General features: G+C 41.5%; 1 protein-coding gene across 3 annotated transcripts in view; it reads left to right on the forward strand.

Moving 5' to 3' along the window:
• arhgef3 (Rho guanine nucleotide exchange factor (GEF) 3) overlaps nt 1-11,570 on the forward strand; it is a 43,661-nt gene extending 32,091 nt beyond the window's left edge. For all 3 annotated transcript variants that reach the window (XM_030134476.1, XM_030134478.1, XM_030134477.1), the window contains 8 exons: nt 3,311-3,559; nt 4,255-4,317; nt 4,440-4,536; nt 5,126-5,202; nt 6,037-6,294; nt 7,051-7,221; nt 7,305-7,494; nt 8,447-11,570. In XM_030134476.1, the coding sequence (XP_029990336.1) occupies nt 3,311-3,559; nt 4,255-4,317; nt 4,440-4,536; nt 5,126-5,202; nt 6,037-6,294; nt 7,051-7,221; nt 7,305-7,494; nt 8,447-8,904 (1,563 nt within the window). In that variant the 3' untranslated portion in view covers nt 8,905-11,570. The remainder of the gene's footprint in view (nt 1-3,310; nt 3,560-4,254; nt 4,318-4,439; nt 4,537-5,125; nt 5,203-6,036; nt 6,295-7,050; nt 7,222-7,304; nt 7,495-8,446) is intronic.
• Nucleotides 11,571-11,793: the final 223 nt, after the last annotated feature.

An 11,793-nucleotide genomic window follows, 5' to 3' on the forward strand; every position in this document is an offset into this window, starting at 1 on the left:
AGGCCAGTCAAGTTCATCCACAGCAGACTCTGTCATCCATGTCTTTATGGACCTTGCTTTGTGCACTGGTGCACAGTCATGTTGGAAGAGGAAGGGGCCAGCTCCAAAAGTTGGGAGCATGGAATTGTCCAAAATATCTTGGTGTGCTGAAGCATTCACAGTTCCTTTCACTGGAACTGAGGGGCCAAGCCCAGCTCCTGAAAAACAACCCCACACCATAATCCCCCCTCCACCAAACTTTACACTTGGCACAACGCGGTCCGACAAGTATCGTTCTCCTGGCGACCGCCAAACCCAGACCCGTCCATCAGATTGCCAGATGGAGAAACGCGATTCGTCACTCCAGAGAACGTGCCTCCACTGCTCTAGAGTCCAGTGGCGGCGTGCTTTACACCACTGCATCCGGTGCTTTGCATTGCACTTGGTGATGTATGGCTTGGATGCAGCTGCTCGGCCATGGAAACCCATTCCATGAAGCTCTCTGCACACTGTTCTTGAGCTAATCTGAAGGCCACATGAAGTTTGGAGGTCTGTAGTGATTGACTCTGCAGAAAGTTGGCGACCTCTTCGCACTATGCGCCTCAGCATCCGCTGACCCCGCTCCGTCAGTTTACGTGGCCTACCACTTCGTGGCTGAGTTGCTGTCGTTCCCAAACACTTCTACTTTCTTATAATACAGCTGACAGTTGACTGTGGAATATTTAGGAGCGAGGAAATTTCACCACTGGATTTGTTGCACAGGTGGCATCCTATCACAGTTCCACGCTGGAATTCACTGAGCTCCTGAGAGCGACCCATTCTTTCACAAATGTTTGTAAAAGCAGTCTGCATGCCTAGGTGCTTGATTTTATACACCTGTGGCCATGGAAGTGATTGGAACACCTGATTCTGATTATTTGGATGGGTGAGCCAATACTTTTGGCAATATAGTGTATCTGCTTTGGCAGAGGTCTACGCTCTCTGAGTGCTTTTCTAGCTTTTGTAATGGGTTAATCTATCAAGTATTTTCCTCAGTCTGATTTGATTAAGTATCAGCATTTCCTCAAAATTTCATCCAAATCCGTCCATAACTTTTTGAGTTATCTTGCTGACAGAGAGACAAACAAACAGACAAACCCCAATGATAACATAACCTCCACCGTTCCTTGGTGGAGGTAAATATAAAAGTAACACATTTGGCCTTGCCTCATAGCAAGAAGGTCCTGGGTTCGATTCCAACTCCAGTCAATGGGGGTGGGACCTTTCTGTGTGGAGTTTGCATGTTCTCCCCGTGTCTGCGTGGGTTGTCTTCGGGTACTCCGGCTTCCTCCCACCATCCAAAGACATGCACTGATAGGTTAACTGGTTAATCTAAATTGCACATAGGTGTGAATGTGAGAGTAATCGGTTTGTCTCTATATATCAGCCCTGTGATGAACTGGCGACTTGTCCAGGGTGTACCCTGCCTCCGCCCATAAGTAGCTGAGATAGGCTCCAGTGACCTCCACGACCCCAGTGAGGATAAAGCAGGTTCAGAAAATGAATGAATGAATGACTGAATAACACATTTGGATCCAACTGAACATAGAACTAACACCCAACTAAAACAAATACAGGCTCACGTTTGTTATGTCTATGTGAAATATTCTAAGTTTCTTAGGTAAATGGTTTGAGAAAGGAGTCAAAGAAGTCATTTTTGTGAAAGTAGAAAATCCTTCCCTGAACAGAGGTGGTGGTCTGAGACTCCACTTGTCAAAAACCTATAGCACCATTTTAAGTAACTTTCCCAAACAGTTTTCAACCAACAACCTTCCACACTTGGACTCACCTGAAACCAAACAAATCCCCCAACTGAAGGATTTGGACAGTGACCCACTTCTCTGGTCAACAACTTTGAAACTCACACACAATACCCACTAAAAACCCTACCACCAGGGACACACCCCCTCCATACGACCCTAACACTTAAATTGGGATTAAACCAGTCCAGTGAACCGAGAAGAACTACCAAGAAGAATGATCACCTGGGCAAATGACAAACTACACAGACATTTTTACATTCATATATACTCCTCAACCTTAGTGTGTTATTTGAGGAAATAACAAGACTTTATTACTTTTGTGAAATTTTTCAGCATTTCTTCATTGATATGTAGAAAATCAAGGTCAGTGAAGTTACCACATTTGGTTCCTTTCCTGTAAGTGGCAAAAAACGAAAAATCCAAGAAGTAAATTTAAAAAAATATATAATAAAAACTCATGTTAGATGAAAGGAACATGTATTTGATAACATTAGAACATGGCTTTTAGAACATTAGACCAACATTAGTGCTGATCCAGACACCTGTCCTCATCCACATTAACCCTTTTAACATCATTCCTTACATTAGTACCATTACTTCATGGCACCTAACAAAGCAGGTACACTCACTGTTCATGCAGAGGTGGACCTTACAGACCCTGTAGACCACATTGGCTCTGAGATTGTTGACTCACTGTTCTCACTGTAACTGTTTCTGTCAGTATCTTTTAATGTATGTGGAAATGACCAAAAATAGTCACTTGCCCAATAAAGGATTAACATGTCACACTGAGCCTGAAGGCCAAATCATCTTAGATGTAATGTGTATAAAAGATATATTCAATTTTTTTAGTTTAATATTTTAAAATAGTATATTGTATTAGTATATTGTTGATATAGGAGTATGTTAGTATCCTATCTAATAAGCTAATTCATAAGCATAAAAACAGTTGTGTTTCTGTCTCTTATCTCAACCTGTGTTTCTTAGTATTATGTGAATGACAGTCCAGTCAAAATAAAATCTGCCTTGTGTAAGTATCAGGTCTGATGTAAATCTGTCATAATCGCATCAATAGAAAAATAACCATGTAAAGATCTGCTTTTTTCCATCTTTCAAGTTTCACATCAGCACCTGAACTTGATTGAAATTCCTTACAACCAGACCAGCCTCTGATTGTTTATATGGTTAGATTATGCATTTATCCTTGGCACTGTGAAAATGGAGGAATGTTTTTACACAATGAAATGACTCATCTATTTAAATTAATTTCTTTTATTGTATTTTGTTCTATTTATTTTACAATGGAGTGGAAGGTGCTATACATAGATTAGGTGTATTACATAATTGTGGTCATGCTGACTCCAAACGTGAGTGTTTTGTTTTATTATATGTGCATGAATGTGTATATAACAGTGTGTAACAGTGTTTGTGAGTATTAGGGAACATGGGATCAAAGCTAAATACTGTGGATGCATAAAGGGGTTTGTCCCTGTGATGTCTTATCTGTCTTTCTACCTCTTCATCCTCAGCGTTCTATCAGTTTTCGTACTGACAGTAGGACGGAGAGAGCTGCTCCTCCTCCTTTCTCATCGACAATGAAGACACGTGTTATCTCGGCCACAGTGTCGAACCTTCCTCCTCTGCTGACGTCAACGCGAGCATCCACAGCAGCGGCCTCAACCACCAAACGGCGCGACAGCAAACTGTGGAGTGAGACATTCGACGTCCATCTGGGAGCAACACCAGCACTGAGTCCACGAGACATCAAACGACAGGAGGTGAGACACGCAGGTGTTAATACATTTCACCATTAAACAAGGAAAAACCAGGATAAAAGACCTGTTGAGATTAAAAGAAATGTTGTGGTCAAGACAGCAGCAGCAGAAGTTACAACAAATAGAAATTTCATCCATACATCCACACCAAAAACATACATAACACACTATATTAAAAAATGCATATAAACCAACATCCTTCAGTTTTTGCTCCTTCAGTTTTAGATCCTTGAGTTTTAGATCCTTCAGTTTCAGATCTTTCAGTTTTAGCTCCTTCCATTTTAGATCATTCAGTTTTAGGTCCTTCAGTTTTAGATCCTTTTGTAGGTTATTTATTTAAAAGTGGTCTCTCCTAGTTCTGTTCTGACTTTGGGGAAAATGTAGATATAACAGGTGAGACAAGTGGTCCGTGGTAAAGGTGATAGAAAAGGAAAGGGTTGTCCGCACGAGGCGATGAGGCAAAGGTGTGTAGCGCAGGTAGACATTTACAATCATGTGACAGGAAGGGGAGTGTCATCCTGCTCCTGAAAGTCACATCAAATCATCTCCAGTAAACTGAGCTTTTTGCTGTTAGTTGTTGTGAACTATAATAATCCTGTAGACATTCTGTCTGTCCTCCTCCACCTGTTCTGTCTGTCCTCCTCCCCTGTCCTGTCCCTGTCTGTCCTCCTCACCTGTCATGTCCTCTCTGTCCTCAGGCCATATTCGAGTTGGCTCAGGGTGAACAGGACCTGGTGGAGGATTTGACGTTGGCCAAGAAGGTAAACAAAAACACTGAACATGGAATTTGACTGTCCTTGCATTCTATACTCTTCCATATATCAGACTGTGTGTGTGTGTGTGTGTGTGTGTGTGTGTGTGTGTGTGTGTGTGTGTGTTGCAGGTCTACCATGACCCCATGCTGACGTTGTCCATCATGACTGAGCAGGAACTGAACCAGATCTTCGGGACTTTAGACTCTCTCATCCCACTGCATGAAGGTCAGACGTGTTCTTGTTTTTAATCGCATATGAAGGATTGTCTTCTATGTTTTACAGAGAACCAGTGCTACTGCAGCCAAACAGGCCATCCTGGAGACATTAAAACTACAACAGTTTTATAGACTTTTAAACAGTTTTTTTTTAACTATCTGCACACAGCACTTTTTATGTTTCAATGTATTTATTTTCTTAATTGCGTTTTGGAGTCAATGCAATGAAATTTGGTTCTAGTGCATTTTTACATGTGTTACATGTTACATTCTTCTAAAACACATTTTTAAAAAGTATTTATTTTGTTATTTTAACTTTACAACAATGACTATTATGTTAAATGTCTTCATTTTAATATTTAGGTAAATTAATTGAATTTCGTGCCCCATGACATCTCACTTTACAATAACTGAATAACTGACCTCTGTCTGATGGTTAAACTCTGGTAATAAACCTATTTTTACCATGCATTGAAATGTCATTCTGCACCTTCATCATACTGAACATTACAGTTTATTATGCAGCTTACAGTTTAATTATGCAGGGTTTTTTGAATGATTTTATTAAGATTTTTTTTTTTTTATCCCTCTCTTCTTAGACTTGCTGAGGTGCCTTCGTGATGCCAGAAACCCAGATGGGACTACAGACCATGTTGGACACATCCTGACTGACTGGGTGAGTAAATACTGACTGATCTGTATATCTTATCTGTATTTGTGCTGTGTGTGTATATATATGTGTATGTATGTATGTGTGTGTGTGTGTGTGTTTATGTGTGTTTATATATATACATATATATAATATAATTTTATTTATTTTTTTTTTTTTAATGCAGTTAACAAACCTGACTCTGAATGTCTCTGGCAACACATTTTAGACAGTTTGTCCAAGTACAGTTACTGTTGCGCATGTGCAATTAGGCAGTTGATCTGGTAGTGACAGGCAACAGAACCAACCCATAAAGATGGAAGATGCTAAACAGCACGTTGGCTCGCTGGATGGGAAATATGAGTACAAAAAAAAACAAGACAGAACAGCTGTTTCAAGTTGTTTTGTTCAAACTGTTGAAGGTGTTGAATAAACACGTTAAGTGCATATATAGTCCCTTCTTTCTTGAGTCTGTTTGCTCATGCAAAATGAAACACGATTAATATAGATTAAAAATGAATGATATTTAATTGTGATTAATGGAACACAGCAACCCTGTGATTAATCAGATTAAAAAGGTTAATCGTCTGTGAAATAAATAAATAAATTTTATGTGTGTGTATATATATATATATATATATATATATATATAAAATGACGGCTGTATTTTTAAATGCCTCATCTTTATTTTAATAATAATAGCCTTCTTATATTTGTACTCTTAGTACATTTCACGTTGGACTGAATAATTTGCTTTGGTAATGTAAGCGTTTGTTTATAATGCCAATAAAGCCTTTTTTTGAATTTGAGTTTATAGATGCTGTATTTGTTGCCGTGGTTGATATGTGTGTGTGGTTGCAGCTGCCCTGTCTGTCCTCCTACACGCCGTACTGCAGCAACCAGGTCAAAGCCAAAGCCCTGTTGGATCAGAAGAAGCAGGACCGGCGGGTTCAGGACTTTCTGCAGCGCTGCCTTCAATCGCCCTTCAGCAGGAAACTGGACCTGTGGAACTTCCTGGACATCCCCCGCAGCCGCCTCGTCAAATACCCCTTATTGCTCAGGGAGATCCTGAAGCACACGCCCAATGACCACCCAGACTGGCAGCTGTTGGATGAGGCGGTGAGTCCAGTCCTGGTACCACAGATAAGCCAGCGCTGCAATCACATGGACGCAGAAGACATGTGCATTAGATCAAGGCCCAAAACGGCAGAAAAAAGAAAAAGTGATGTTGATGTTTATTTATCTGATTTACCAGAGAACTCTCATATTTGTACAGACATTTTCTACAGTGGTGGTGCTGCTAAGGAAATAAAGTAGGATAACGACACACAGCAAACAGTTACAGTTACTAAGTGAACTGAAAAAAATGCAATTAAGTCAATATCAATAATAATCAATCAGTCAAGTAGAATTATCAAGAAAATGTCAAATCGCTGCTTCTTTCCATTTCAAAGGTTGATTTAGGTAGAACTTACATTGTTAAACTATTTAAGACAGATGGACTCCTCAGCAAATTTCACCACCACTTTATAGTAAAGTTACTCAAGTCCTCTGGTGAAAGTTCTGTGACTCTGTATTTTATAACAGAAAAATTGCATTGTCAGTTTTTCTACTATTGAGTCACCATGCAATGAATCAAACATGGAAGAACATTTTATTTATTGACATTTTATTGGTTTCACTGTTTCATCTTCACACAAATAGGAAAATAGAAACAAACACAACTTCATGTTTTATTGCGCAGATCTGAACGTTTGGATGAAATGAGCAATACTTTGGAAGGTGAAGCTAATTGGCTGCTGAATGGCTGCGTGTTAAAGCTGATTGGCTGCTGGATGGCTGTGTGCTGAAGCTGATTGGTTGTGTGCTCTACAGATGCAGATGGTTCAGAGTGTGGTGGCCGACATCAACAGACAGACCGGAGAGTCGGAGTGTCAGTATTACAAAGAGCGGCTGCTGTACACAGAGGACGGACAGAGGGACGTCCTCATTGAGCGCTCCAGGACACTCAGCTGCCACGGTGAACTGAAGAACAACAGAGGCGTGGTCTGTACTCTGATTGGCTCCCCATGACCTGGTCTCCGTCCAGACTCTATCCATACTCATACCTGGACTCTGTGTCTCTGCAGAAACTCCACGTCTTCCTTTTCCAGGACATCCTGGTCATCACCCGGTCCGTGTCTATCAACGACCAGCCCGTCAGCTACCAGCTCTGCCGACAGCCAATCCCCATCCGGCAGCTGGACCTGGAGGACCTATCAGATGGAGAGATGAGGATGGGCGGGTCCATCAGAGGAGCCTTCAGTAACAATGAGAGGAGTCAGTCCTTTCATCACCTTCCATCTCACATCTGTATCTGATTCTGCATTAACACCGTCCTGTGTCCTTGACCCAAATGTACTAATACGTGTGTGTTCAAACATAAAAGCAAAACACAACCATAAACACAAACCAAAGGATGGACAGGAAAACCAAACAGAGATTAGAAAAAAAAAGAAAAAAAAAATCACCATCTGTTTGACATGCACAGACGCAGCTGAACACATGTTTTAAAGTTGCAGGGGTGTGGCCGCTTTCACCCAATGGGAGCTGGGATGGGCTCTGGCACCCCTAAATGAATAAATCAATCAATCAAATTTTATTTATATAGTGTCACATCATAACTAAAGTTATATGATGATCCTTTCCAGTTAGAGCTGGTCTGAACTAGACTCTTAATGTACAGGACTAAACACTTGGTGACAGAGGAAGGAAAAACTATCTTTATATATTAACAGGACGAAACCTGGTGTAGACCCCAACTCTGGACGATGGACCACTGACATGACTAGTTAAAGAGAGGGATAAATGAAGAGAGAGTGAAAGTGAGGGAGAATGGGAGGGGGGGGGGGGGATGGGGGGGGACACATGGATGCACATCAAACTGAACTATAACTTAAAAACTAGAATGGCTGGTGGTAGTATAACTACCAATAACTACTACAAATGTCCATAACTGTTAATACTACTACTACAAATACAAGTACTAACAGTGGATATACTGCTACTGCAGCTGTTAGTACAAATAATATAAACCTCTACCATCTATGTAACTACATAATAAACACTATCACAACTATAAGGATAAATGAGTGAATGAATGAATGAATGAAAACAACGTATATACTTCTCAAACAAACTCAAATCCAACTTGAAAGACTCACTAAAACTCAAAACTAATGAACATATTTGTGTGAGCTGCTTCTGACTCTTTGTGTCCTCATTCTTCCAGCCAAGAACTTCTTCCGGGTTTCATGTGGTGCTGGAGCTCATCTGCAGAGTCACTGCTTCCAGGCCAGCGACGCCTTCAACAAACAGCAGTGGATCAACTGTATCCGCCAGGCCAAAGAGGCAGCAGAGCAGAGCGGAGACCAGTCCATCAGCACCAGGGCACCAGGGAATGGACATGAAGTAGAGAAAGATGAGGAGGACATGGATGGAGATGCAAGGGAGGGAAGACGTATGTGTTCAGGCGGAGAAGAGGGTCTGAAAGACAAGGAGATGAGGATGGGTGGAGGAAGGAGGGCTGATGAGGAAGATGGAGGAGATTGGAAGATGAAGATGGACATAGGAGAAGGAGGAGGAGGAGACGACACTAACCATGAAGGTCCTTCTGCCTCCACCTGTGAAGAGGAGGCGTCAATGGAGGAGGGGGAAGAGGAGGGGGAGGAGCTTAGTCTCAGGTGCTGACATGAGGACCAGTCAATACAGGACAAGACTCCAACAGCCATTGATGATGTGAGTGAAAAGGACTGTCCATGTCCCAGTCCTTCAGCATCCCCTTGGGTTTATTTAGGCATTAATGACTCATATTTACTGCCTTCATTTACAAATATATCTGTCAATTTAAAACATGAAATTATCAACAGAATTTTGCAGTCAAGAAATTCACACTTTGTCATAAAGATAGTGAAGTGCAGCTTATTTTTGTGCAGAGAAGCTCAGTGTGGACGCCATCATGTGTCTCTGATCCACGTAACCACTGCCTTTATTTTATTTCACCTCCTACTGGAGGACTGAAAAAAGCATCAAAACAGGTGAAAGTCACATCGGTCACATGGAAGCTGCAGCTTCAAAAGCTCTGGGCCATTTGTGCATTCTTTGTAATCACATATTTTCACAGTCTGATACAGTTTTACAACAAACTGTGACTTTGTTGAATTCTCTCTTATAAATATTGTCTGAATTAATGAATGTGTAATTGACGTCATAATCCAAATGAGATCTAAACTGATTTGACTACTGTACAGATAGAGACAATTCTAATGAACTGTACTGTGTTTTTCTGACATGAGATTCTGTGGTGGGACCTTGGTTCTCTTTAGAGGGACCTGGTCTCCCCATGGGTTCTTATTTTGCAAAAAAAATATTATGTACAGTACATCAACTTGAGAGACTGAGTTAACCTTCAAACATCCAGTCTTTTCACAGAACCTTCATGTTGAGTGACAGTTCAGGGACCAAGGGTTAGGCTCCACCCACTACTACAGTATTAAAATGTATAAGCTTTGCCACCTAGTGTCAACACTGGTGTGGTGTTTTAGGATCCTTAAAATAGAGACTTTTAAACACTGCTAACGCTGCTTTAGTTTGACAACTCCAGGGTTGTTTTGTTTTGTGGACAGACACAAACACTGAATACATCTGGGCTGAATACATCTGATCAGTCCCCGGATCCTTAACTCATTTTTACTGCCGTTATCATGCGCAAAAGATGATACAATTATTTCCTTAAAAGTTTTTTTGTTTTGTTTTGGGGGGTTTTTAACCCTGTCCTGTTCAGCAATTTGGTCTCCAATATAAGTGTACTAGGGCCACGAGTTGCTTGACAGTTTAGATGTAAGAGGGTTTTGAACCTTAGGTCAGTTCCACCTATTGGTTGGATTTAATTATTTTATTACTGTATGGATGTTACCTGATGGGAGAACAGGACAGGGGTTATACACAAACAAACATTGATACAGACCCTGAAACAAATAAAGCGGCAGGCCAAAACAGAACAGTAACAACAACAATAAACAGTAACAACAACAGTAGAAGAATATCAGTGAATTTGAAGAACAAAATAGTCCAATATCACAATAACCAGGTGCAAAAAGAAAAATAAAGATAGCAACAGAATAACATAGGTGACTTTGAGGTTAAATTGCTCAAGGGCAGTGCAACTCCAAGGGTAACAACAATCAATTGTAGATGTACATCTGGATGCAAGTTTGAGTGTGTGTTAGTAGGTGTGCATGGATATGTGCATGGGAAGTTGTGACTGCACCTGCCCACCATCACCAGCAGCAGGGCAGGGATGGCCTGGATGGCACAGGCCACCACCAACCCACAGACCTCCAAGGACCCAAAACCACTCCCCATGGCACAGCCCCATGGCCAGAGCCAGAACTGCAACCACTGAACTGCTATGAGATCCCCCTCATGCAGGGCAAGGGTCCTTGGGCAGGGGCAATGCAGCCAGCCCCACCCACCCACCCGGCAAGGGGCCAACAGACTAGCAGCGCCAGCCGCGCCCATAGGCACAGGGCCTGTGCATGAGGGGCCCACCCCAGCAGGAGGGGCAGAACCTGTACATGCACCAAGGAGACCAGCCCCCCACTCCCCAGGCACCATGCCCCACGGGCACAACGTGGCTTGCCGTAGCCCCCCCAGGCTGCCGAACCACCCAACACCAGGGGGACGACCAGACCCGCCCCCACCCACGCCACCCCATCTAGAACCCCCTACCAGGAAAGTTAGGTCATAAAACTTAAAAGTTTAATAACTTAAAAGCTTAATAATTAAATAAGCCTCATTTAAATGAATGACAAAAGACAGTTTTCTCAACACAAAATAACATAAATTGAGATCTGATGTTGAGAAACAACATCAGACCAGTTAATTGTCAAGGGCAGAATATCAGAAGGTCAAAGTGAAAGGACTTGGATTGAAATGATAGAAATGGATTGAATTTGTACAAAACATTGTGTACATCAGTTCATACATGGCTTAAATGTACCCTTAAAACTTACATTTTGGATTTTAAGACTTAAAAAGATTGTTTTTTCAAGTGAAAAGTCACAGTTTGTCCTAATGATTGTAATGTACTGTTTAGTTTTGTGTTTATTAAAAGAGGTGAGATTCACCCCAGGTTTGTCTATGTTAAGAGCATTATTCATAATGTTCCCTGTACTCTAACTGCTGTATCCGGACTGCTGTTGCCATGGTAACATGGTGATTTGTCAGTCCCTGAAACACTGGCACCATTCAACAAAAGATGATCCAACTAAAGGGGAAGATCCCAAACTACTGACCATGACAGTTGAAAGCTTTATAAAATATGGTGCTTTTCTGCCATCTAGTGGCCAAAAAAATGATTGCAGTGTTTGACAACCAGCCTGCAAACAGTATAGTCCTTTAACTAAAGCTCTTCCTGAGAGGACTTCATGTACTTCTAAAGCCACAGCAGCTGCTGCCGGTGTCTCTGCTGTACTGTATGTATGTATGTAAAGAATGTAAAATATTCCAGTCTGTATATGAATGTGGGGACAGGCCCAGCATAGAAGTAAACTGTGATGTCTATTGTCAGTGATGTCA

The sequence above is a fragment of the Sphaeramia orbicularis genome, chromosome 5 (assembly GCF_902148855.1).
Source record: "Sphaeramia orbicularis chromosome 5, fSphaOr1.1, whole genome shotgun sequence".
NCBI lineage: Eukaryota > Metazoa > Chordata > Actinopteri > Kurtiformes > Apogonidae > Sphaeramia > Sphaeramia orbicularis.